At 45.6% G+C, this 27,869-nt stretch overlaps 1 protein-coding gene across 1 annotated transcript; it reads left to right on the top strand.

Annotated features, from left to right (window-relative positions):
• On the top strand, window positions 1-27,735 carry emilin1b (elastin microfibril interfacer 1b). Its single transcript, XM_086152983.1, has 14 exons — window positions 1-335; window positions 6,471-6,596; window positions 8,044-8,267; window positions 8,807-9,066; window positions 12,605-12,778; window positions 12,887-13,930; window positions 14,362-14,665; window positions 16,079-16,315; window positions 16,403-16,651; window positions 17,951-18,142; window positions 22,263-22,370; window positions 22,528-22,545; window positions 22,649-22,783; window positions 22,971-27,735. Exons 1-14 carry the CDS (start codon window positions 193-195, stop codon window positions 23,291-23,293), a joined length of 3,537 nt encoding a protein of 1,178 aa, XP_086009109.1. The 5' UTR covers window positions 1-192; the 3' UTR covers window positions 23,294-27,735.
• The last annotated feature ends 134 nt before the right edge of the window (window positions 27,736-27,869 follow it).

The following is a 27,869-nucleotide window of genomic DNA, read 5'->3' on the forward strand; positions in this document are numbered from 1 at the left end:
TCTCTTCCTCTTTGTTCGGGCGGGCGGAGAACTTCTGATGGAGAACCTCTGAACTCTGGAGTTATGGACCAGGGTCTGGACATTTAGGGAACCTTCAACTCGATCTCCTCTGATGGGGGGAGGGTGCGCTCACACTCCCGCCCGCTGACCCTCTGAATAGATATCTGAGCCGATCGATTGTCGATCCGCGGGATGGCGCCGCCGCCGCCGCCGCCGCTGCTGCTACTGCTGCTACTCTGGACCGGCGTCCACGCCAAGAGCGCGCTCCCGCGCAGGCCGGCCTACAGTCTCTACACCGGCACCCACGCGCACGCGCGCGCGGCCAGCAGACACAGGTAGGAAGAGTCGTTCGGTGTCAGAAGGTCATGGTCCTCCTGCTTCTGGTTCCTCTGTCACATGATGATAGAGCTCCATACCATGATCCATCCTGGAGGTCAGAGGTCCACACAGGTGACCCTCTGCCCTCCTGCTTTTGATCCCCTCTGCTGGATTTATGATCTCTGTTTTAGCGTCTTCATTGTGTGTGTGTGTGTGTGTGCCTTGTGTGACAACTTGAGTCAGGAGGTTCTGATCTTCTTTGCAGTTGGTACCACCACTAGATGATCTAAGTGTAGATCTCTGTGGTGACAGCTGCTGTCAATCAATGTTCGATTGACTGTGGTGTACACATTCACAGTGTGATCAATACCTGGTCCCTTTATGGGGAACAACCTATCATCTCTTCCATCCAACCCAGCATTAATATAGAAGGTGTAGAGAAGGTCCCACTGGTCTTCAACTTCAGACCTGAAGTAGGATGCAGGAACCCTCAGGTGGAGGCAGACAAGCTCGTTGGGAGGTGAAGACAAGGCCACGGAGATGGTCATCAATTCCAGAATAAGGTTTGGTGGCGAAGCCTCTGAGGAGGCCTTCCGGTGGTGGCGCTGAAGGTGGAGCCTCATGGTTTACCTGCACTTCTTGCAGCAGGTCAAACTTTCCTTTGTCGGACTCATCCGTCCTCCACCTGGCCCTTCGTTTGAGGTCCATTGGCTTCCATGCCTTCTCCACGCAACATCCCACCTTCCTGACTTTCAGGAGTGGTCCACTCCGTCACGGCCAGCTCCATAGTCAGTCTAAAGTCACCTGTCTCATACGTTGGACATGTTCCACCCCAGAGAACCCCCTTCATTCACTTCACGTGCCTGGATGTGCTCCGGGTTCCAACATGGAGCTCCTTCTGCACCCTGTTAGAGGAAACAAGTCAATGATTTGTTCCTCACTTTTAAACAACCAGTGGGCCATGTTTGGTGGAGCAGTGCTGTGGGATAAAGCCCCTTACTGGTCCAGAAGAATCAATGCTTTGTGCCAGGTGAACTGGCTGTCTGGCCAGGAACAAACTGACTCTCCGGTCTTGATGAACTGTCTTCTCAGATTTAGATGAACGGACTCTTTGGTCTGGAATGAACGGACTCTCTGACCTGGGTAAACAGACTCTCTGACCGGCACAAACTTACCGGCCCGGATCAGCTGACTCCTCGAGAGATGGTGGTGTCCAAAACATGCAGGTGACTTTCACCCACGCTTCAGGTTAGTCAGGTCAGGTGGGCCTTTACCTGATTTCTGAATGGCTTCAGTTGGTTCAGTTGGCTTCTGGTTCAGTTCTGTGACGCTGAGATCCAATGGCCCAGGGGCACGAAAGCTCAAGTGTTCACCAGGTGCATCAGCAACTCACAAGCACATGTGCGGATCTTGCGAGACTCCTTCAGGATGTCTCTTAACATGTCCTTGAGAACTAGTCTGTGAAGGTCAGAACAGAATGTCCGTCTGTCCATCCCATAATTCATTGTCTCACTGAGATCGATTGTCGCTTGCTGATTTAAATCCACTTTGGGTGTTCTCGCCACTCAAGGAAGGACAAGGTCTGGGCAAAAATGAACCTAAATCAAGGTTCCCCATGGAACGTCCACAAGTGAGCACACTTAGGAGGTAGATCCTGGTGGTTTCCATGGTGACGCTCTGATGGGGGTACCAGATGTGACTTGAGTGGGTGAAGTTTTGAGCAGGAGCTGTTAACCCTCTGGAGAACAGGGGGACAATGTTCTGTGGTTCGGGGGACAGCAAGTTCTGTCAGAGGCTCTTCTCTGTTGTAGGTAGCTGAGGCCCAAGTGTCTCCTGATTGGAGGAGCATTAGTGAGAATGTTCTTGGATTACATTGTTTGCTTGCAACACATGATGATGTCATCTGAGTGTCATCTGTCCGCTGGTGAATCTCTGATTCGTTACCTAAGTGAGTTAAAATTTAGAAGCTTCTCTGAAGCAGAGTAATTGAAAGTCTGAAAGTCCCATTGTAACAGACAGATTACAGAGAGAGAGAGCCCTGGAGGTCTGTTTATCGCTGTACTTGCATTGAGCCTTTTAGACCTGGCTCTGCTAGAACCTCCTCCCAGGCGCCTCCTGTTGTCAGCCAGGACTCTGTGATGTCATTGGTTGAAGACCATGAACGCCCAGATGACTAATTTCCTGTCAAGGAGCTGACCTCACCCGGTGTGAGTGAGGAGATGAGATGAAAGGATCCTGCAGGAGCCAAGGAACCACTCAGGAACCAAGGAACCCTGCAGGAGCTGAAGAGCCCTGCGGTCTGACCTTCACCATGTCCGCAGTAGCGTTAGTCTTCAGGGTCTGTTTCTTCTGGTGCTCCTTCAGGAAATTACCATGTCCTGGTGTTGCTGTGGCAACACCCCACAGCAGCACTGTTCCTGTCGCACTTTGTGTTGTATCACAAAGTATGAGGTGCAACCACGACAACAGAGGCTGACGCCTTGAAGAATGAACCATGACATCATCTGATGAACCTTCTACTGATTCCAGATCAATGATCTCAGTCTGGTTCCCTGCTGGTCCCACACCCTGGAGAACCTTCACTTCACCAGGTTCCAGTCTGCCTGGGTTCCCTCTGTGTCTTCCTCCTCTGAGGGTTGGAAAGGTAGTGATATCACAGCTCCCCCGTCTTCTCTGGAAGCCCATTGGCTGCCCCCTCCACTGAGAATTCTGTAACCTGCTCAGGGGTCAAAGGTCACAACTGGTTCCGGTGGAGTGCACACTCACAATCCCACAGGGGTTTCCTTGCCTGCCTGGGACAGCAGTAGAAAATTTGCAGTCATTAGAAACTGGATTAACTAATGAATTCATTAATTAATAAACCCACTTCAGATCAAAGAGTCAAAGTTCATGCCCCCCGATTGCCCCCTCATGGCAACCCACATGGAAAGTCTGTATGTGAGGGTATTTCTTTTCTTTTCTCATTCTTGATGTTTTATACTATCCCGGCTCACACTCATTCAGATTTGACAAACACATATATACACGCACACACACATACACACGCACATGCTGCAGACGTTCCAAAATCTGCTTTTATGGCTCTTGAAATGTTGGGTGGAAAAACGGTTAAGAGGCTCTTGGACTCTCCTGGACGGAGTGTGTAGGAGGACACACACACACACACACACACACACACAAACACGCACACAGACAAACACACAGAGTTTGTGTTACACTTTGTCTTTACTTTGTCCTCTGATGAGGAAGAGGAGAGCTCTAACTCTTTGCAGTTCTACAAAGTTCTTCAGTAGAGCTATATCCTGTTCCTCATTGATCCATTACATTTTAGAAAACTATCCTACTAACATCTGCCGGCTGGTTGAGCTACAGTGATGACGGTGCTTCAGGTGCAACGGTCCTGAGTTAAGTCCGATGTTAGACCTTCTCAACTGGGTTGTGTTTGCGAGCAGCGGCAGATTCCGTCCCGTCTGAGGAAACAATGTCACTTTGTGACGCTTTTCATTCTTTGCCACCGATGACATCAGCACCATGTGCTGCAGCAGACTGGACACAAACACACACAGACCTCTGTGTGTGTATGTGTATGTGTGTGTGAGAGAGATCAGCAAACTGAGTGAAAAAATTGAAACAGCTTGAAAAGTCATTGGCACAAATTCACAGATTCACTGATTTTTTTTTTTCTAGTCGCTTGAGTTGTACTCAAAGATCAGGAACTTTTTGTTAGATAAATTAACAAAAATGTGTTTATTATTGTTATGATGATGATGATGATTATTATTGCTATCATTGTCATTAATCCTTATAATTGTATTGTATTGTTATTGCAATGAAAATGAATAAAAGTAATACGATTATTATTATTGCTATATTCTTAATTTACATAATTCATTTGTATATTATTACAACAACAGGAATAATAATAATAACCATTATTGTGGCACAGTGATAGAGTGCTTCGGCCTCACAGCACGAAGGACCCTGATTCGATTCCGACAGAGTAACCTTTCTTTGTGGAGTTTGCATGTTCTCCCGTGTCTGCGAGGGTATCCTTTCAGCTCTCTGGTTTCCTCCCGCAGTGCGAAAATAGGCGTTAGGTTAATAGGAAAAAATAGGGAAAACTGCCCTGAATGACTGGCTGTTAGTCATTCTGAGTAAGTCATCCTGCAATTGATTGGCGACCAGTCCAGGGTGTACCCCTGCAGGCTACAGCATCCCCCATGACCCGAAGTGCAGGATAAGCGGTAGAAGATAGATGGATTGATGGATATTATAAATATAACTATGATAATAATACTATTATTATTATTGCTTTTTGTTAATATACCTTAATCATTTGTGTATACATTGTGTAACATTTTTGTAATTATTATCCATCCTCTGTATTTCTACAGCTTTGTCTGCAGGTTCAGGTGTTTGATAATGAATTTGCTGGATGTGTAGTTGTCAATCACAGGGTAGCCAAACCCAAAAACCTCCCTCCAGGGGTCTCATCCAGCCTTCATAGAACCCTCATCCAATTACCTGCCGCCTTCTAACCCTCATCCAATCATTACATTACAGTCATTTAGCAGACTCTTTTAACCAAAGCGACTTACAGTGGAGATTGATCTCAGGATCTCATACATGCGAAGCATGCACTCTACCAATGAGCTACATAGGTCACCTGCCTCTGTCTAGTTCTCATCCAATCACCTGCCTCCATCTAATCCTCAGCCAATCACTCGCTTCTATCTAACCCTCTCCACTCACACCATCTACATTCCTGTTCTCTTACCATCCATCCATAAATCTCCGCTCTGGTCTTCCTCCAGATCTCCTGCCTTGTAGCTCCAACCTCAGCATCCTTCTACCCAGATCTTCTCCATCTCTCCTTTGTCCATGTCCAAACCATCTCAGTGTGACTTTATCTCTAAAACATCCAGCATGTGCTGTCTCTCTGATGGACTCGTCCTGTCTTTTCCTCCGTGTCTCCAAATGTCTCTCACCTCCTTCTGGTTTTTCTCCACCCATTCCAGCCTGCCGGCACTTGTTTCTCCACCCCTTCTTCACCCTCTCCATTGTTGGAGCCCCTTAATACTTAAATTCCACCTATTTCTTCTCCACTCCCATGTCCTGTCTCATTGCTCTCCTCCATGTCTACCACCAGTCCACCAACCTTCTCCATTCTTCAAGACCTCCTTCTACAACATTGGTTACTCTCTAGATGGCCAAAGGAGATTGCTGCTCCATCTGACCTTCTCTGTCCATATTCTCCAAGCAAATACTGCAGTACTCTTTCCAAGCAAATACGGCATCTGCAGTCCTCTTTTAAAGTAAATCTTGCATGTGTAGTAATCTTTCAATGCAAATACTGCATGTGAAGGACTCTTTTAAACCAAAATCAGTATGTGTAGTACTCTTTCAAAGCAAATACTGCACACAGTAGATCTTCACTGTCAGGCCCCTTCATTCCTCTGCAGAGTCTGTCGTGTCCTTGAAGACTACCACAGATCTTTTCCTCTACTCCCCAGACATCCTTTCTTTTCCTCTGGGATCCCAAAAAATTGGGTTGAATTATTAGGACCGTTCAATAATCCAATCGATATTGATTAGTGCACTTTATCATCAGAGCACAAAGGAGGCCCTCAGAGGTCTAATCAATAACACACTCTCAACAATTATATCCTCACAGCCAGAGCAACTTGAGGTCTTCGCCAATTGGTTGGACTTTTATCGGCTGATGCCGGGATCCGGTTCCACACCAAACAATCCAGATTCAGATCCACATCGAATGGAAAAAACTATCAATAATCGTTCGATAGAGAAGAAACACTGGTCAATCATGAGAGCTGATTGTTTTTGTGTCTGGGAAGGTTCTCTGTCATCCAGGTCATGGTAAATTCTCCTGACAACTGGGCTTATTTTATTCTCTTGAAAATGTTTCACCTCTTAGATGAGAGGTCTGATCCAGTTGTCACTGTCAATCAAATATGGCATGATGTCAACACAGACTGTTGCCATGGCAATGATTATTAATGGTATAATTGTGAGGGAAAGATCTCTGGGAAAGTCTGAGGACGAAGCGCTTCAGGCATCGGTATGAACATCCTGCTGAAATACTATGTGTGTGTGTGTGTGTGTGTGTGTGTGTGTGTGCGCGCGTGCAATAGGAACTGGTGTGCATTTGTGGTGACAAAGACAGTGAGCTGCGTGGTGCAGGATGGCATGGAGACGTACGTGAAGCCGGACTACCACCCCTGTGCCTGGGGCAGTGGGCAGTGCAGCCGGGTGGTGGCGTGAGTGCACACACACACACACACACACACACACGCACACACACGCAAACATGCATACATGTAGTTCTGAACTGTCCTTCAGTGTTGAAAATGCTTGATGCACCTCCAATCCACAAAGATCTCACTGCTAAGAAGGTTCCTCAGTGTGTCCTGCAAGTTCCCCCTCCAAGTCTGACATGGGAAGAACTGAGACATCAACAGAGTTTCCAGGAAACTTTTGCTCTGTCGATTCCCCACGTGGTTCCCTGAAAGATCAGCGGTGGAGCTACAGCAACCTCTGCTGGACACACCTTCCAACCACCAATCACACACTGAACTGTTAGAACTACAAGCCCACCTATGATGTGTCCTTCAGGCGCCTGACAGGGGTGCCATAACCACCCATCTGATGTCCAACCATTAAGGACGTTTTCCAACCAGAAGTAACTGATGGTACACAAGTTGCTGGCAGGAACCCAGAAAGCAGAAGATAAAAGTACGAGAAGACAGAGCTGCTGGTCTAGTTCAAGAGGAGCTGAGGGCCTGCAGGGTAGGAGGAGTGATGGTGTCACACAGGAAGTGATGACATCATTTAGCATGTCTATTGTTCCCAATTAAGTCCTCACATCCATGCAGACCCCCATCAGCTCTGCCTTCTTCTCCGCCCTTCAAAACTCAGGTCCCTCCCGGAACCTCCGGTCTCCTTTCAGAGACTTTGGCCCTTTCTGACTGTTTCACCTCTGAAAACCAACCAGCCCTTTTTATCCATGTCCAGGAAGACCTCCTCCTGAAGCAGCTGCTCTAGAACTTCCCCTTGTTTCAGCGGTAAGGAAGACATGGATCAGCCTTTTCCTTTCACTTCCAAACAGATGGACATCTCTGATTTTTTTTTGTCCTGGCTGAGGTCATATGGAAGCAGTGATGGCCTACGTGTGGTCTTCAGATGAAACGATTGGCTGAAAGCTCAAATGTCATGCGCTTCTCAGATGTTTCACTGTAGGTTTGAGTATGATGACATGGAAGGCCTGATGAAGCCTCCTGGCTTGGAGAGGATGGATCATAGAGCTCTCATGCAAATAAACCCTGGTTTTATTTGGGACCTGATCTCCGAGTGCAACCTCCATTTTCAGCAGAAGCTCACCCCAAACGGTATGGTACAGCTGAAAACATCCCAGATGTGCAGTTGGAACATGTTCTCAGAAAGCTGACCAAGTCCAATTACAATGATGCAACTTTAAGCGTCAGGCCCGTTGGCCGCTGGGGATCGTGGAGATCCTCTGTCTTTCTGATGTTTGACCATTCGTCATGACGTCCATCACAATGATCTTTTGGGACAAGTCTTGTCTGTGAGAGTTTTCAGGGTTTCTGTGTAGGGGACTGAATTGCCTCCTCTTCAGTCCCTTTCGACCTATTGATCCAATGCTTCCTGAAATGTATGTGATATTTGCTCTCCTCTGTGTTCCTGCAGTTACCGCACCTACATGAGGCCGCGGTACAAGGTGGCGTACAAGATGGTGACTGAGATGGAATGGAAGTGTTGCCATGGATACAGTGGCGAGGACTGCAGTGAGGTTGTGGGTGGTGGAGCGGGGACCTCCATCAGCAGGCCTCAGCCTGGACTCGGAGGAGGTGGGGTGAATTCTGGACAGGCAGGTGGTGGTGCAGGATTTGGACAAAGTGGAGGACACAGTGGTGAGAAGATCCACATTTCTAGTTCTGCAGACTTTAGACACTTCTCGTTTTGAATAGAGATGGTTCTTGACCTCATGCTCTTAAAAAGAGCTTGAGCATTCAGGAACCTCAGGGGTTTCTGATGCTAGAAGTCTATCCAGTCAATTCAGGGATTGACTAGGTCCAGTTGACTAGAGGTACGTTTGTTACCTGAAGAAGTTATTTTAATGGGGATACTCAATGTTGTGGCGTGTGTATGTGTGAGTTTGTGTGTGTGTGTGCGTGTGTGTGGCTGAATGGGGCCCTTAGTGAGACTCCTAATTGACACATTTTCCCTTGGTGGTTCCTCATTTTAAAACCAGACCCAAATAAACATACCCTCCTGTTCTTTGATTAAATAGGGGAGAGGAGAACGCTTTAAGATGCTCTGGTGATATTTTTGCTCCCAATTACAATGACAAGATAATTTCCTGAGGAAAAGGCTTCTAGCCCTCTTGCTGATTGGCATCAGGAGCAGTCAGGAATGATCAGATCCTAAGCTGACCTCGTTTTTTTCCCAGGGGGAAGTGATAACGAGAAGATTCAACAGCTGCAGGAAAAGATCCAAAGTCTAACCAGGAACCTCCAGGACCTTCAGAATACTGTGACTTCCTTGAACGAGCGCTCTCAGAAGGAGGTTAACAAACCCAGCTACAGTGCTGGTGGTGGCGGTGGTGTTTCCTTGGGAGGAAGAAACCCTGCTGATGCTGCTCAGCCTGAGATTACAGAGACCATCCACAGCATCCAGACCAAACTGGACCAGCTGGACAACCGAACACAGGTGAGCTGGAATGACACATCTTCTATGGCCACAGAGCCTCACATACAAATCTCTGCCATTGGCCTGGTGTAGCCAGAGGTTCCCTTCCCTTCTGTATCACTTGACAGCCAGTTTTAATGAAAACAAGTCAAATGTCTTTACTGCAAGGAGGAGCTCTTCCACTGGTCTTCTTGAACATATTGTTCATTGTTGTCAAAAAGGCTCCTTAGCCGGTCCCTGATGGAGTCCCACCTCCACCTTGAACTTCTCTGTTACCACTACAGCACACTGTGTCACTGTCTCACAGCTAGCGTACATGTCTTGCACCAGTCTAACATACTTCTCTGCCACTCCAGATTTCCTCATACAATACCAGAGCTCCTCTCTTGCCAACCGATCACATGCTTTTTCTAGGTCTACAAAAACACAATGCAACTCCCTCTGGCCTTCTCTGTACTTCTCTGTTAGCATTTTCAAAGCAAATAGTGTATCTGTAATACTCTTTTCTTGACATGAAGCCATACTGCTGTTCACAAACGTTTACTTCTGCTCTCCATCTAGTTTCCAATACTCTTTCCCATAACTCCATTGTATGGCTCATCAACTTTATCCCTCTATAGATGCCACAATTCTGCACATCCCCCCCTTATTCTTAAAAGTGGGCACTATCACACTTCGTCTCCATTCTTCAGCCATCTTCTCCCTCACTAAGATCCTGTTGTATAATCTAGTCAGAAACTCTGCCTAGACTACTCTGCCTCTTGGCTCTACTAGACCTCTACAGGTGATCAGGACCCACTGCCTTTCCACTCTTCATTCTCTTCAATGCCTTCCTCACTTCACTTTTACTAATCTCTGCTACTTTGTCGTCTACAATAGTCACCTCTTCTACCCTTGCCTCTCTTTCATTTGCCACATTCATCAGCTCTTCAAAGTACCGTGATTTCCGGGCGATAAGGTGCGACTTTTTTGACTTAAACAAAGATGCGGGTAATATATGAATTTTTTGGGGGGGGGGGGAGTCAACAAGCTTCACGCTGCAAAAACATTTATCCTTGTCTCCTCGTACCAATGAAATGACCGGGAAATTCTGAGTCCAGTCAACTTCTACTGACGACTGATGTTTTTAGTGTGCAGGAGGAAGCTTAAGATAGCGATCGGCTCGCCGGTGCGGCATATATTGAGGTGCGCTCAATAGTCCGGAAATTACGTTACTCTTTCTATCTTCCCACCACTCTTCTAGCATCTGTCAATAGATTCCTCTGTCTGTCCTTAATCACCTGGACCTGTTGTACATCCTTTCCATCTTTATCTCTGTTTCGCCAACCTGTATAGATCATTATCTCCCTCCTTAGTGTCCAACCAAGCATAGAGATCATTGTCCGCCCTTTGTTTTGCCTTTGCTACCTCTATCTTTACCTTACGTTGTATCTTCCTGTACTCCTGTCTGTTCTCCTCAGTTCTCTCAGTATCCCACTTCTTCTTTGCTAACCGCTTTCTCTGTATATACTCCTGCACTTCCTCATTCCACCACCAAGTCTCTTTTTCTACTTTCCTTCCAGATGACACACCTAGCACTCTCCTACTTGCCAAGTACTCTCATACCTGTCTCCCTGATAACACTAGCTGTAGTCAATCATCTGGAAGCTCTCCCTGACCACCCAGAGCAACTCCTCCCTGAAAACCATACAACACTCCTCCCTTTTCAGCTTCCACCACTTTGTCCTCTGCTCTGCCTTTGTCCTCTTGATCTTCCTTGTCACTAGAGTCATCCTACAAACCACCATCTTATGCTGTCTGCCTACACTCTCACCTGCAACTGTTTTGCAATCACCGATTCACACTCTTTCAGGTTGTCTATACAAGATGTAGTCTAACCGCAGTCTCTTACCTGTAGTCTCTTACCTCTACTCTTATACGTTACCCTATGTTCCTGTCTTTTCTGGAAAAAAGTGTTCAGTACAGCCATTTCCATCCTTTTTGCAAAACCTACCACCATCTGTCCCTCTACATTCCTATCCTGTTTACCAAATCTATCCATCACTTCTTCATCCCCTCTATTGCCTTCACCAACAGGCCCATTGAAGTCTGCTCCAAATACCACTCTCTCATCTCTGGGGATATTCTGCATCACTTCATCTAGCTCATTCCAGAACTTCTCCTTCTCCTCAAACTCACATCTTGCCTCAATGGCATAGTCACTAACAACATTGAGCATCACACCGTCAATCTCCAGTTTCAGACTCAGAAGCCTATCGGACATTGTTTTCACCTCCAAAACATTCCTAACAAACTCCTGCTTGAAGATAACTCCTACTCCATTTCTCTTCTTGTCAGTATCATGATAGCACAACTTAAAGCCTGCTCCCAAGCTTCAAGCCTTACTACCTTTCCACCTGGTCTCCTGGACACACAGTATATCCACTTTCCTTCTCAGCATCATGTCAACCAACTCTCTACCTTTTCCTGTCATAGTCCAATTACTCAAAGTCCCTACTCTCAGTCCTAGACTCTTGCCTTTCCTCTTCTCTCTCTGCTTCTGAACATGCCTTCCTTCTCTCCTTCTTTGACCTACAGTTGCCCAGTTTTCATTGGTTCCCTTTAGGTCATTGGCGGTCAATGGCGGTTCTTGTTAACCCGGGTTTGATCTGGTTATTATGATTGATTTGCATGGCTCATGCCCCCCGAGGCTGGCTCGAGGAGACATCGGTCTGTGCCGCCCTGAGGCTGCATTAGAGACTTAAACCCCCCCCTATATGCTCAAATTCATCCCCAGCGTGGTATGAAGACACCAGACAGGAAACGTCAACTCCAAGCTCATTTGTCCATGTTAATATTTCTTCTAGTTTGTTTTCTTCGTCTTCTAGCTCCTCACTCCAGAAGTTGCAACAGCAAATCAACTTCCTCTATCTAGCCCTCTTCTCTTCATCCTCTTCTCTAACTCAGCTAACTTCATGTCGTCTGTCACGCCATCCATCAAGTTTGGAGTTCTTCATCTAAGCATGAGTTACATGTCAAGGTTTATTTCCAAAACCCAGACATTCAGGAGCAGGCCAAGTAGGAAAGATATAAAAGATGTAGTCTGACAGGCTACGGGTGGAGGCAGTCAGGATTCCAGAATCGAGACATTCTGACACAGGAGACAAACAGGGCTCATGCTGACCAGGATCTGGTGCTGACCACAAAAAAACAGAGAGACAGGTTTTCAGCAGAAGGCCTACGCAAATGATCCAAACAAACGGAGAAGACTACAGGGAAGGGAGAACAAGAGGAACATGGCTAGGAACTCAGGAGCTGGGTCTGTGACCGTATGACCTTTATCAAGGAGATGGTTTTAGACTCTTTGAGTGGAATTATATGCATTTTCCCACACATCTCAGACTGTGATTATCTTGATTAAAAGAAGGTCCATCTTAAAGCCAAAATGCCAGTTCCTTCTTCAGGACCTACAAGGTAAATCCTTGCAGAAGAACGACTGGTTTTGAAGGGATCAGTGTTTTGTTTTCCTTCCTTCTGGTTTCTATTCAGAAATGCTCTTGTTGTGTCTCCTATCCAACAGGCTCATTATAAAACCCTTGTCAGCATCAACAACCACCTGGTGAACGGAAAAGGGAATGAGCTGGATGGTGATTTGTCCGAAGGAGGACAGAACGGAGGGAAGCTGAACATTCTGAAAGAGGAGATTCTCCAGGAGCTGGAGAGGAGGGTTTCCTTATCTTGCTCCTCCTGCCAGGTAATGCCTCTTTCAAATCCTAGTAACCTGTCATTACTTCACTTCTTCATGTACAAAGTAACAAGAATAGAACAAAAGTAAAGCACCCGTTCATCATGTGTTCTTCAGGCCGGTGTGGAGGATGTACGTAGACAGCAGCAGGAAGACCGAGAGAGAATCAGAGCTCTGGAGAAGCAGCTCAATGCTTTGGAGGTCCGCCACCGTCAGAACCTGGATGGTCTGCGGCGTGACTTGGCCCGTTCAAGTGGATGCTGTGACGCCATGCGTGACTTGCAAAACAGAATCACAAATGCTGAGCGCAAGATCAGCTCAGGCTCTGAGAACCTTGATCTTTTGCAGAGCCATTTGGACAAACTGAGTGGAGGAGGTGACAGCAACAGCAACGGTGTAGGCCACAGAGGAGGTGGTGTCGGCACCACTGGTGAAAATGTGGGCAGTGGGAACGATCTGCTGGTGACTCAGGAGAAAGTGGACAGACAACTGAAGGACTTGGAACGCCGCCTTAACAGTACCATGGAGCAGACCGAGCGGAGCTACTCTTATCTGGAAAATGACCTGAAGGACTATTTTCATAGAGAGCTAGGAGACCTGAGAACAGTTTTCCTGGACCGCTTTGATGACCAGGCCTTCAGGATTGCAGATGTTGAGCTAGATGTGGGTCTGGTGAAACACAGGGTGGATGTCCAGGACAAGTTGATTTCTAAATTAGAAAACAACACGTCTCTCCTTACCAGGAGGTTGGAGGAGTGCACTTGTGTAGAGTCTGGGATGGGGAAGTTTGGGGGAGGGGGAGGCAGTGGTGGTGCTGGTGGAAATGGACGATGGGGTGTGTGGGAAGGAGGGGCAGGTGGTAATGGTGGAGATGGAAGATGGGGTGGAAGGGAAGGAGGGGGTGATGGTACTGCTGGCGGAGATGGACAATGGGGTGGAAGGGAAAGAGGGGGAGCAGGAGCCAGTCGTGGTGCTGGTGGAGATGGACTGTGGAGTACAGGTGGAGGAGGAAGAGGAGGACTCTCTGGAACAGGAGGAGAGAAAGTTAACACCACAGAGAAGTCCCTGGAGTGGAGAGTTGTTGCCAACGAGGATCAGATTCGACACTTTAACACTAGGATCAAAGACCTCTCTGTGTCTGGAGACTCTCTGTATGACAAGGTAAGAATGTCTCCATGATGTTGCTTCTATCTTCTCAGACAGAAGAAAAAGCTCAGTGACATCATCCTTTGACCGCTGACACTTTTTTCAGATGACATTCAAAATGATTTTATTCCTTCACAATATATATTAATGACAAACCTAATTTACTTTGCGCTGGAAGAGTCTCCACTTTCTTGTCATTTTTTATTCTCAAGACTTACCATCCTATAGAAGCACAGAGGTCAAAGCCTTGTCTTTTTTCTCAAGAAAATTAATTTGATAAGGAAAATAATCTGCATGGCAACAGTAGAAACCAACCATTTGTTGTTTATTTCTTTGTCTCGTGGTTGAATCAAATGGGCTTAGGTCAGAGGATACCAATCTGCTACCTGCTGACTCACTGTTAGGGTCATTAACATCAATGTAATTTTGACCATTCCTTTCTGAAGGTTCTGGATTTGAGCCACGACCTCCGAAAGATCAAGGCTCTGACAGGGGACCATGGCGAACACTTCAACCGCATTGTGACTGAGGTGGAGCTGCTGGGGCAGGACTGTGAACTGTGTGGGCAGGTGGAAGATGAGATCCAGAAGCTGAAGAATTATTCCCAGGATGCAGTGGGTCGGATACAGAACCACATCAACACACTGCAGATCAGGATGGATGCCAGAGATGGCTGCTCTCCGACCTGCTCCCACCTACAGGATGATGTCCGCCTTTTGCGGGTTGATGTCCAGAGATGCACCAGCCAATGTAAGTTCTGTGTGAACAAACTCCAGGTGTGTGTCCGTCTCCAAGATTCTGGTCAGCCACAGTGTGATAAATTAGTTCTCACCACTTTGGTTTTCCAAGCAAATAAAGCACCAAGGTGTCAAGGGGGTCTGGTGTTGGTGGCCTCAGGATAAGTTCTCTGCCGTTTGCAGATTATGAGAATTAGCACATCCAAAGCCAAGGCCGTGGTTCTCTGCTGGGAAAAGGTGTCCCCTAGGAGTTGGGGAAGTATTGCCGCCTCAAATCAAGGAGTTCAAGTATCTTGGGGTCTCGTTCAAGAGTGAAGGAAGGATGGAGCAGGAGATGGACAGTGGTATTGATGCAGCATCAGCACTGATGAAGACTCTGCAGTGGTTTGTTGTGGTGAATATCCAAGCCAAGTGGCATGCAACTTCTGTGATCCACCTCTTTAAAAAGGAGGATTGGAGGGTGTGCTCCAACTACAGGGGGCTCACACTCCTCAGCCTCCCTGGAAAGGTGTACTCAGCGGTGCTGGAGAGACGGGTCTGCGGGATTGAAGAGGAGCAGGGATCGTCAGCAGGACCCTCAAGGGTGTATAAAAGAGTTTGCCCCACCAATCTAACCCCAGGAACAAGGGGTACCAGATCCTGTGATGTGGGCCATTCGGCCTCTGTAGAACCAGAACCTTGTCCAGCACCAGCGCCGGAAGTAAGTCTGATTGGTTTCCGTTTAGGGTTGGACTCCACCAGGGCTGGTCTTTATTGATTCTGTTCATAACCTTCAGAGGTTCAGAGGACCGAGGTTCTGATCTGAAACTCTGGTTGTGGGTAGAGACCCAAAGAACCGGATCACAAGGACAACAGGCCGAAATGAGTTTCATCCTTAGGCTGTCTGGGCTCTCCTTCAGAGATAGGGTTTGGTGCTTGATCATCCAAGAACGGCTCAGGGCCAGCTTTTGTTCCTCCACATCCAGGGGAGCCATATGAGATGGCTTCATCTGGTCAGAATGGATGGTTCGTTGCTTCAGGATTCCGCTGTGGTCACCATGGCAACACTGTCCAAAAAAGCCCCTAGGGAATAACTGGTTAGTGGCCGGTATATACAGGCCACCAGTTCAAAGGAAAAGGACTTAATACAGTAAGTGACCTGCAGAACCTGTCTGCAGATCTACAGATGTATCAGGACTGACTGGGAAGTGATTGGCCAGCTCTGATCAGGAACATGTTCTAGCTTTTATAACAACCACCCTGACTCACTATCTCCCTGTTCAAGTTTGAGAACATTTCCCACCTTGCTAGAACCCCTGAAAATGAATGTCCTAATAAGGTTTGTGAAGGTTCTTTTAGTCCCCGCTTTCTGAGGAAAAAAGATGGTAAATAAACCTTGTGGTAGACTGTGGAACTCGTACTCAAGTCTCTCTGAAACACTTAACAGGTCGTGATTCTGGTGGCACTGGAGTGAACAGTGGCTCTGGTGGAAACCAACCCAGGCTAGATGCTGAGAAACCTCTAGATGGTCATAGTGTGATTGGTGGCACCCTCAGTAACAACCAGTTAAAGGCACTGCAGGGTGAACTCTCCGAGGTCCTCCTGACCTTCAGCTCCATAAACGACACCCTGAAGGGCCTTGAACACACCGTCCAGAAGCATGGCAGTATCATAACTGACCTTGGTGAGCCCAGATCCAGAGAAGACTCTGCACATTTGTCAATAACTTTCCCAATCTTCATTTGATTATTAATGCTTTGACCCCTGAAAGGAAACACCAAGGACAAGATCATCTCTGAGCTGGACAAAATCCAGCAGGAGGTTACGGAGCACATCGAGGACAGCCGGGACCGTTTGGAAGGGATGGACCGAGATGTCAGACGAGTCGAGAGCACAGTGGTGGTGGAGACAGGAGACTGTAAGAGATCAGGTGACGGACTGGAGAAAAGGCTGTCTAAGCTTGAGGGCGTCTGCGACCGGCTGGATGGAGTCTTTGACTCCCTTCACAACATCAAGGAAGGTACTATTTGTTTGTTTTGATGGTTCATTTCTTCCTTCCTGACGTTACCTCACATATTATCTCTGACACATGTTGGTCGAGGTCTAAAGCAGGATCATGTAATTCTTCTTCTTGCTATTCAGTGGGCCCTTAGGGGTCGAGAGTCTTGACTCTCGATGTCTATGTCTAGATTCCAGACCAGTCCTAGCCAACCTATGGCTTCTGAGCCGTATGTGGCTCTTAAGTTCATGTTGGCCTGGCCAATCAAAAATTGGCCAGGCCTGCTCTAGACATCGAAATTCTAAATTACACTTGTCAAGCTGTTTTGAGCTCCAAATGTCCCCCTGACAGAAGTTTCTGCTATGGTTTGTGAGCAAGTACCAGAGTTCCAACCAAACACCTAATGATGATTTTGTTTAAGTAGAAACCGTCAATAGAATAAAAGAAAGCAAAAGGTCTTGTCAAAACACTTGACGGAGAAGACTACTTCTCAAACCCGGCACATATATTTAGAACCCTTGGTTATACAGTGAAAGATACAAGTCTCTGCTAAACATGGAAATCTGGAGCTGTTTGGGTCAACAAGCAGGCGATTGGAACTGTGAGAACCTCTGGTTCATCCAGCTCCAAACTGACCATCCATCCAAACAAGGAGAAGCTGATGAGTTCTAAAAGCAAAAGGATTGAAAACTGAGTTTCAGTAAAGTTTTCGAACCCTTTCTCTGTTGATGTGGAGTCCTGGTGTTGCAATTGGGTCTATATCCCATCCGTTACATTGGTACTTGACTCACTTTGTTAACTTGCAGTTTGTTAGAGAAAAAATTTTGCCAAATCTCTAAATTAACCTCTGACCCGTTGCCACCGGTTCTTGTGTTTACAGCTCACCAGCATGGAATGTTTTTTGGCAAAGGGATGGCTGATATTGAATTCTTTGAAAATTGCAACAGTTTCTTTGCACATCAGGCATCGAGCTGTGAATCGGACTTCAAGGAAAAAATATTTTGTCGTTCACTCTTATTAAACACTGGGCACTCACGGTCCACCTCCTCTCCTTGATCCGCTCACTTATGGAGAAGGGTTCAAGGGAGTGTGGGTATTTCAGAGAAAAGTTAAATCCATTATAGAAGTTTAATCATAATACAACTTCAAGTTTGTCGGGCCAGATTAAAAAGTGTAACGGGTAATATTTGGCCCGCAGGTGGTAGTTTGCCCATGTCTGGGTTAGATGGAGAGGATTTGCTGGGACGACCCCTGAAGGGAACAACCAAAAGAAGTAGTTTTATTGTCATGGTTCTGTGTTTGATCACTTCAATTTTTTAGGGTTGAACCGACATGTGTCCAGTTTGTGGACGTGTGTTTCTGGTCTGAACCACTCGATCATCAATCATGGAGGAATACTTGACTTCATCCAGAACAACCAGGATGATGTTCATGGCCGCCTGAAGAACCTGAACTCCAGCTTGAACCAGTTCGCCAAAGATCTGCGGAGAGTAACCCAGCAAGATCTGACCGGTGAGACTGGCTCTGCTCCCTCTTAGTGGTGTAACAATGTTTACAGGGGTCATTGCTTGGTAATCACGAACTCTGGGAGGAGCAGGGAGGCTGTTCTGAGCAGTGAAAACCTGCATAGTAATAGTTTGTGAGTCCCCAAATCAAAAACAAGGAAATGTGTTTCCCTGAACTGTGACATTCTTACTTTTCCTTCTGCGGTGGAGAAGATTGTAGACCAGGTATTATAATCATAGAAGAGACAAATGCATCTGAGAGAGGATTTAATACAAAGGAATAAAAAACAGCATTAGGAAGGGCAAATTGAAGTGTAATAACAATTTGCATAAAAGCGCAGAGTATTTGGTTTTAGATTCAGAGGCTCAGAGGTATAGAATGTAGGTTTGTAGGATGAATGTGGTGACAAGGAAGATCAAGAGGACAGAGGCAGAGCGGAGGACAAAGTGGTGGAAGCTGAAAAGGGAGGAGTGTTGTATGGTTTTTAAGGAGGAGGAAGGCTCTGGGTAGTCATGGAGAGCTTCCATGACTGGACAACTACAGCTATGGTTATCAGGGAAACAGGTAGGAGAGTACTTGGTGTGTCATCTGGAAGGAAAGTAGATAAGGAGACTTGGTGGTGGAATGAGGAAGTGCAGGAGGAGATACAGAGAAAGTGGTCAGCAAAGAAGAAGTGGGACACTGAGAGGATGTAAAAGAACAGACAGGAGTACAGGGAGATACAACATTAGGATAAGATAGAGGTAGCAAGGGCAAAACAAAGGGCTGACAATGACTTGTATGCTGTGTTGGAAAGTAATGAGGGAGAGAATGATCTGTACAGGTTGGTGAAACAGAGATAAAGGTGGAAAGGATGTACAATAGGTCTGGATGATTAAGGATAGAGAGGGAAATCTATTGACAGATGCTAGAAGAGTGATGGGAAGATGGAAAAGAGTACTTTGTAGAGCTGATGAATGTGGAAAATGAAAGAGAAGAAAGGGTAGACTATTGTAGACCACAAAGAGGCAGAGATTTGTAAATGTGAAGTGAGGAAGTCATTGAATAGGACGAAGAGTAGAAAGGGGGTTGGCCCTAATGATATACCTTTGGAGCTGTGGAAGTGTCTAGGAGAGGCAGTGGTAGAGTTTCTGACTAGATTATTCAACAGGATCTTAGAGAATGAGAAGATGCCTGAGGAATGGAGACGAAGTGTGATGGTGCCGATTTTTAAGAATGGGGGGATGTGCAGAATTGTGGCAACTATAGAGGGATAAAGTTGATGAGCCATACAATGAAGTTATGGGAAAGAGTAGTGGAAACTAGACTGAGAGCAGAAGTCAACATTTGTGAACAGGAGTATAGCTTCATGCCTAGAAAGGAGATGCAGCACAGATGCAGTATTTGCTTTGAGAATGCTAACAGAGAAGTACAGAGAAGGGCAGAGGGAGTTGCATTGTGTTTTTGTAGACCTAGAAAAAGCATTTGATCGGGTGGCAAGAGAGGAGCTCTGGTATTGTATGAGGAAATCTGGAGTGGCAGAGAAGTATGCTAGACTGGTGCAGGACATGTATGCTAGCTGTGAGACAGTGGTGCGGTGTGCTGTAGTGGTAACAGAGAAGTTCAAGGTGGAGGTTGAACTCCATCAGGGATCAGCTCTGAGCCCCTTCTTGTTTGCAATGGTGATGGACAGGCTGACAGATGAGGTTAGACGGGAATCCCCAAGGACCATGATGTTTGCAGATGACATTGTGATCTATAGCAAGAGCAGAGAACAGATTGAGGAAAATCTAGAGAGGTGGAGATTTGCGCTAGAAAGGAGAGGAATGAAAGTTAGTTGCAGCAAGACAGCGTATATGTGTGAGAGGGTCTGGGATGGAACGGTGAGGCTACAGGGAGTGGAGATCAAGAAGCTGGAGGATTTCAGGTACTTAAGGTCAACAGTCCAGAGCAACTGAGAGTGTAGAGAAGAGGTGAAGAGACAGGTTCAAGCAGGTTGGAATGGATGGAGAAAAGTGTCGGGGTACTATGCAATAGAAGACTATCAGTCAGAATGAAAGGAAAGGTGTACAAGGCAGAGGTGAGACCAGCAATGTTGTATGGCTTAGAAACAGTTACAATGACGAAAAGACAGGAGACAGAGCTAGAAGTCGCAGAGATGAAGATTCCAAGATTCTTTTTGGGAGTGACCAGGATGGATAGGATCAGGAATGAGTCTATCAGAAGAACAGAACATGTTAGGTGTTTTGGAGAAAAGGTCAGAGAAGCCAGACTGAGATGGTTCAGTCATGTACAGAGGAGGGATAGTGAATATATTGATAGAGGTATGCTGGAACTGGAGCTGCCAGGCAGGAGGTCTCGGAGAAGACCAAAGAGAAGATTTATGGACGTTGTGAGAAAAGATATAAAGGTAGTTAGTGTGAGAGAGGAGGATAGAGAGAATAGGATTAGATGGAAAAGTTCGATTCGCCGTGGTGACCCCTGAACGGAAAAGCTGAAAGGAGAAGGCGGCGGCTCAGAGGTGTAGAGGTTGAAGTAGTCTAGAAGTGAGTCCATTACGTGTTAGATATTCTGGAGATTAAGTCAAACTGAGATGGTTTGGGCATGGGCAGATGCATGATGACGATCTAGGAAGAAGGATGCTAAGGTTGGAGCATCCAGGCAGGATTTCTAAGGTGAAGAGTCACCTGCTCTGCAGGCACCATCTGCTGGCTTTCCTTTGTTCTGCAATCCTGATGCTGAACTACACTGTACAACAGGAGATAAGGGGGCTTTTAATGGCAGATCAGTGGAGGTTGATCAGCAGATGTTGGGGGGGTGACCATAAACACCTAAATGGGGAAGAACAGTCTCTGTTTGCCTACCTCACCTGGTTGACAAACAACTCTGACCAGGTTGGGATGGCACAAGATGTGCACCCAAAGGAACTTGAACATCTCCACCCTCTCTGCCTCCTCTCCATCAGAGTTGCGAATGATGTGCCTGTTTTGTTGAATCTTTCAGATTCCGATACCACCTCATGTTCAATTCCAGATTATTGATGTGACTTCATCACTGCAGATACCCAAGCTCCTCCCTGTTGGCTGACTTGTGGCATTTAATCAGTCCCGCAATGTCGGTAAACTCGATGATGGTCTTGCTGGTGTGAATGAGTGAACCATGGAATGAAGAGCGAGTAGAGGGGAGGACTGGGGACGGCGTATGCGATTCAATCCCCCGCATTGTCACTGTATGTCGCATTGGATAAAAGAGTCTGCCAAATGATTCTATTCTATTTCATCCTAATGTTCTTGGGTCTATTGCTAAGGAAGTCCATTACCATGGTTCTAAGTGAGCCGCCAGGCTGATCTGAGCTGCTCAACCTCTCCTTTGACTCTGTACACCATCTAACTTACTGTCGTCTTTCCCTCCATTCAAACCTCCTCTGGACTTCCTCTGAACCCATTGCTTCGGATCTCCAACTTCAGCATTCTTCTACCCAGATCTTCACCATCTCTTCTCTGTCCATGTTCAAACCATCTCAGTCTGACCGTATCTCCTAAACATCTAACATGTGCTGTCCCTCTGATAGACTCATTCCTGATCCTCTCCATCCTCCTCACTCCCAAAGAGGACCCTCCACATCTTCAGCTCTGCCTCCTGTCTTCTCTCCAAATCAGACACAATTGCTGCTCTCACCGGCATCTTCTCCACCTTTCCTTTATTCCTGGATAATACTCTGGTGAAAAGTGAGAAAAGTGTCAAGTGTTTATCACACCTGACACTTTTCTTACTTTTCACCATTGCTCTTGACTGTTGACCCTCGGTCAACTGTTGACCCTTAAACTCCTCAACCGTCTTTATCCCCACCCCTGTAGCTTCATGGTTAGACTTTGGGTCCTCTCATTCACATAAATATGATCCTTGGTGTTAAATATTCTAAGGGGTGTTTCTAACTGAGGCTGAATTGTTGGAACATCTCCTTCAGTGTGACCTGAAAGTCACATGTTACAAAGCACATTTGAACTATGAGTTATTGTGTGTCTCCACTTGGTTGTTCTCACAGATAAATCAGGATGTTGGTTCTCAGTATTTCCTTCAGGATGTCAGGACTCTGGGGTCCAAAAACCAGGATCAGATTGATGTGTGTCATTTTATATTCTAAAAGGTCCACCTGGACCTCCTGGAGAGAGAGGCTTGAATGGGCTCCCTGGCCCTCGAGGGCCCCCGGGACCTACTGGCCGACCTGGTGAAGGTGGAATCCGCGGATTGCCAGGTACAGCAAAGATCTTTTGCATGTTTTTATGTTTTTTATAGGAAGCTTTATGAATGTTATAGTGTAACAATGACTTTCCTTTTCCAAAATAAGTGACCTCAACCAATAAAATCCAAAATCAGAATTAATTTTTTCTTCCTCTGCTGTCCTCTTCCAGGTCCCAGAGGAGACACAGGTGAGTGCTTCAACTTACAGCCTGGATCTTCTTTAAGTTGATATTAATTTGGCACATACTAGAAGTAGACAATACTCCCAAAATAAACTGTGTGTTTGTTCAGGTCTGCCTGGTGTTGACGCTCATGTACCCAAACTGGCCTTCTCTGCTGCCCTAACTGCCCCCATGGAGAGAGCAGGAACCATTGTCTTTGACAAGGTCTTTGTTAATGAAGGAGACTTCTACAACCCCAAAACAGGTCAGAGTTTGAGGGGCTTTGTGTTCGAATGCTAATGGATTAAAATATATTGGAAATTGCCATATCACAGTGTAACAGGTTTAGGGTATGGCTGCATAAAAGAGGTTGTATTTATCAGCCAGCATTTTAGAACCAGCAATAGTCCAGATGATCTTCTTGTCATGACTGATCCATTGACATCTTTCAGGTATCTTCACTGCCCCAATAGATGGACGCTACTTCTTCAGCGCCATTTTGACGGGGCACAAGAATGTAAAACTTGAGGCTGTGCTGTCCAAGTCAAACTATGGCATGGCCCGTGTGGACTCTGCAGGCTATCAGCCCGAGGGTCTGGAGAACAACCCGGTTGCCGAGGCCAAGACCAATCCAGGTTCTCTGGCTGTTTTCAACATCATCCTGCCACTGCAGACTCGGGATACAGTCTGCATTGACCTTGTTATGGGCAAACTAGCCCATTCTGTGGAACCCCTCACAATATTTAATGGGATGCTCCTCTATGAAGATATGTGACAGCTCCCTTCAGCTGTTTGATTCCGTAGAAATGACGAGGCCAAATTATCCAAATAACAGAAGAAATGACAAGCCCCTAGGAGGTGGCACCTTAAGGAGAGGGTGACCCAGAACTGTTTGGTGACAGAGAACTCCAGTTCCAATTTTCATATTCTAACTGGTCACCTGACGTGTTCAGGAGAACAGGGTAAACTGTGTTTATGCTATTGTTGAAATGTTTTTTAGTGGGCAAGGAGTGTTTTATAAAGAACTACAATGTTAATGGTCACATGTCCTGACAGTCTCCTCCAAGTAGGTTCATGAGAGCTGTCATAGGATCAGGAAAGGGAACAAGGTCCTCTCTTTTTTCCAGTCATGTGTTAAATTCATCCTGAGGATGGCACTAGAGGGCAGAGTGTGCTCACCGCAGGATCTGTTCCAGACTGTTTAGAATAACTGGACTTACCATTCATGCCAGAAAAAGGAACCTAATGCAGTAGTGCCTTCAACCTGCATTCTGTTGAAGTATCATAAAGGGGCTTAAACCGATTGTGTAGGTCAAGTAACCCCTACACCCCCAAAAAAGGAAAAAAAGAATAAAAATCAAACATTATCTTCTAACTGGAGTTATCACTGCGGTAAACATCTTCCAATGGCTGCTTTTCATGGTGCTGTGTCGACTTCAAAACCGCAGGATATTCATTTTGGAAATTAGGTTTCAAGATAAGCTAGATAAATTAGACAATGAGGTTTGCCTGGTCACTGATAGGCCAATGTAAAATGTAAATCGAAATGGACGCAATGATTAGCAAATCTCAAAACCTGTGTTTTGTTCCTCAGGGAACATAAACGATAAACCATAAAGGCTCATCCTGTGTCATTATATCCTGCAATGACAACAAAGGCCATTCTGATTCTGATTCTCTTCTAAACATCATTTCAGATGGTGAAACTGAGACATTTCACCCTTTCATGGAACATATGAGCCATATTTTTTATGAGATGGCAAGACCACATCTCAAAGTAATGCGTACCTTTGTGTTAACTGTTCACAAGGTGGTCTGGGAGGTGAGGAGACCAGTTGCTGGATTTTTAGAAGTGGAATTTCTCCTGTTCTTGTCTCATCCAGGATTCTAGCTGCCCAAGAGTCCTGGGCCTTCATTACGGGGTTTTTCATTTCTTAACATGGCAGAAGTGTAATGGTGACAGGTTTGTAAGCCGACCAGTTCAGAATCTGGATTCTTCCCCACACACTGTGTCCATCACAACAGCTATGCTGTTGTTTAATATTTTCCTGAAATATGCAGGCCTTCTCTGCAACAGATGCTCTTTGGATGGGAACCTTATGCACGCCTCAGCATTCGATGATCTCTCTCTCTTTGCTGTGCCGGACACATTTCCCCCAGACTTTGGCTTGGAGAAGACGATGTTGTTTGCACCTGGTTTCTCCTTTGCAGGATACAGCTTTCATTTGCCTTTGTTGATCAGATGGCAATTGTGTTTGAGGTATGATGACTGGAAGCGTCCTGAGTCTGTACAGGGATTTCTAGAAGTGTTCACAATAACAGTAACTTCTGGAAGTGATCTGATCCAGATCACTGGATCTGATGCAGATCTGGATGCAGATCCAGATCTGATGCAGTGGTCCTGACCCCATGTAGTGTCCAGTAGAAAATCATGACTGTTTATGAATGCAGCCACTCCTCAGGATCTGAAGATCAGGAGCATCCGGTTGAGACCTTTGACCTTGTCAGCTGTGCACAGAGCACTCTTGATTCTGAATCCTTGGATAATATTACACACTGCAGATGGTGGAGCTTCAAAGGCTTTGCAATTCTACGTTGTAGAACACTTTTTGAAATGGTTCCACAATGTTTAGATGCAGTTTTGTCACCAAGATTGTTGGACCTCTGCCCATCTTCACATCTGAGAGGCTCTACTCTGTCTCTTGTTTATCAAGTCATATGACTGACCGTTCAGCACTTGACTCAATGACTTGTCAGATGGTCCTCCAGTGGTTTCTGCCACTTTATTAGCCCTTTGCAGCCTCTGGTACGTCTCCTTTAGATGTGTTCCTGCATTCAAATTCAGAATGAGTGTCTGTATCTGACATTCAGTTTCTTTTCTACAAGGAAAGAAATATGGCTTTATGACATTTGCAAATTATTGTATTCCTATTTTTATCTACCTTTTACACAGTGGCCACACTTTTTTCTTTGGAAATAGTGTTAGTTTTGTGCCAAGGCCTGCAGATTCTGAAGGAAAGCCATCTTTAAAATTGCAAACATACAACTTTTGATATAGTTGAACAATATTTCTGAAGACACAGTGAGAAACAGGTGTATCTTTGTTTGGTCCAGATGGAGACCCTTTTTTTTGCCAATTTGGACCAAAGTAATTGATTACTTGTGTATTTTATAGTACATTTTCTCCAGGATGTTTTTTTCTCTTTGGCCAGTAAACCAATCATATACATCGTTATAAGCTGAAGGTGTGTTTTCAACTCAGTGTGAACGAATCTCCAAGATGCACCAGTGGAACAATTCCGCGGAATGTGAAGGTGCTTTGTCATCTGGCAAGAAGGCTGGTTTGGGTAATTAGCCTTTTGCACTGGTGGTCGGTACCACTGGGTCATTCTTTGAGCCAAATCCCCACCTGCGGCCGAAACTTGTCAGTAACGCCTATGGTCTAGACATTAATTCCTATCAGGAGTTCTTTTTTAATCTGGAAGTTTCATTTATACTGAAAGTAATTCTAAAGAGAGGGATACAATACATTAATTAAGAGTGCATCACCCTTTGGTTATTAAAGTCAGAAAGGTGATTAGTTAACATGCATGCTGACTCATCACCACTGAGTTCCGATGTGTTTGAGGTGGTGGACCCCTGAAACATGGAGGCCAGAGTCTCCCATCCAAAGTTTTCTTATTCTTATTTCGCCCTGGATAGCTTCTAGAGGAAAATCTCACTCATCTCACTGCTTTGTTTTGTTAAGTTAGCGATTACTGCACAACCAACCAAAGCCTTGCAGGGATGGTGATTGTAAGTGAGTGTATTTGATGCGAAGTTCAAGGGATCGAATCTCTTTTAAAAATCTGGATATCACGGGATTTTCTTTTGCTGTCGTCAGAGATTTGATGTCTGGTCTTTTTTGCAGAAGGATGTCCTGATTATCTTCTGATTTGTACCGCAGCCCATTCCAGAACTGACAGGAATAAAGAAAAGATTTTAATTTACTTCCTGGTTTGTTTATTTTTTGACCTGTTTCTGACCTCTGTCAGTACAACATGGGCATTTCAGGTCATCTCCTCGTTGATGTTTTGAAGCCCACTGGTTGGAGATCTGTCATCGATGCGAAGGACTGCTATTGTTGTGGTCCACTCTGGTGTGACCAACGAAGCACAGGAAGAAGTCTGAAGGTCGCTGTGACCTACATCTGCTTACCAGCAAATAGACATGCAGCTAGAAAAGATTTCAAATTAGCAACTATGACTAAATGAATGAAAGGATTCTTGAATATGAAACTGGAACAAACAAATGGTAATGGTTGGAACTTCAAACATCAAGGTCCTGAAGCTCTGATTTTATGTATCTAACATTATTCTGATTTTTTCTTCTGGATTTAGATAGCTTCCAAGGTCTCTGGAAAAAATAGAACATCTTTACTTGTCAGTGTTGGACTCAATTGGCAAGTGCACGGCTGGCCTGACTCACCGGCAATAAGTGAAGGCTTAAAAGCATAAGCCCTACTGGTTGCCTAGCTGCCTGTCCCTAATGGGGCCCCCCACCCTGTTGATGTATGCTAGTGCCTCCCTCCTGTTGCTGCTTTGCGGTCTCCTACCTGATCTGCCCCTTCATGTACCCGTTCTCCCCTCCATGTAAATGTGGTTTCAAAGCCTATCTGCTTGGTGTAGAGTCATGTGTCTGTGTGTGTGTCTCACCTCTGGATTGTAATGTTGCTCCTTAGATGGTCTTTTAAAGAAAGGATGAAATCCACATTTTTTCGGAATGTGACATCTTGTCCCCTCAAACAAAATGAAACTTTTTTTTTTTTTTTTTGTTTACAAAAATATTGTGACTTACATGACCCGACCCCAACCCTATCCTAGCCCAACCTAACTGAAGGCAGAAAAATCAAACCTCTCTTGACTACAAAGATAAGAAGGTCTGCAAATTCCATTCGTGTTCACCTTCCAGCAAGAAACTGGGCAGAATTTGTTTGCATCATGAATAGCTGCCAGACGTAGAAATCAAACTGGTAGCCACTCCAGCAGTCAAACAGTAGCTATGTCAACTTATGCATTCAGTCTACAGTTTGGATGGGTGCGTTGAGGCTTGTAGCCTTTCTGTATGTAACCTGGTGGTTGGGATAGCAAATAGAGACCCATGACTTGAATTGTTATTTAAACTTTAGCACGGACAAAAATAAAAAAAAAGTTTCCTGACAGGAACTTTTCATCTGAAGGTGAAGCTTTTCTTCTCATTGTCTCTGTGTCTGTTTTTTTTTTTACTATCATTCACTTGAAAGGGTTGTTTCCCTGTGAGATATTCTGTAAAATTATGTCATTCTGTATTTTCTATTTAGTTCAAAACTAAAA

The sequence above is a fragment of the Fistularia commersonii genome, chromosome 9, assembly GCF_037954325.1.
Source record: "Fistularia commersonii isolate RoL2024-O1a breed Wild chromosome 9, RoL_Fcom_v1.0, whole genome shotgun sequence".
Taxonomy (NCBI): Eukaryota; Metazoa; Chordata; class Actinopteri; order Syngnathiformes; family Fistulariidae; genus Fistularia; species Fistularia commersonii.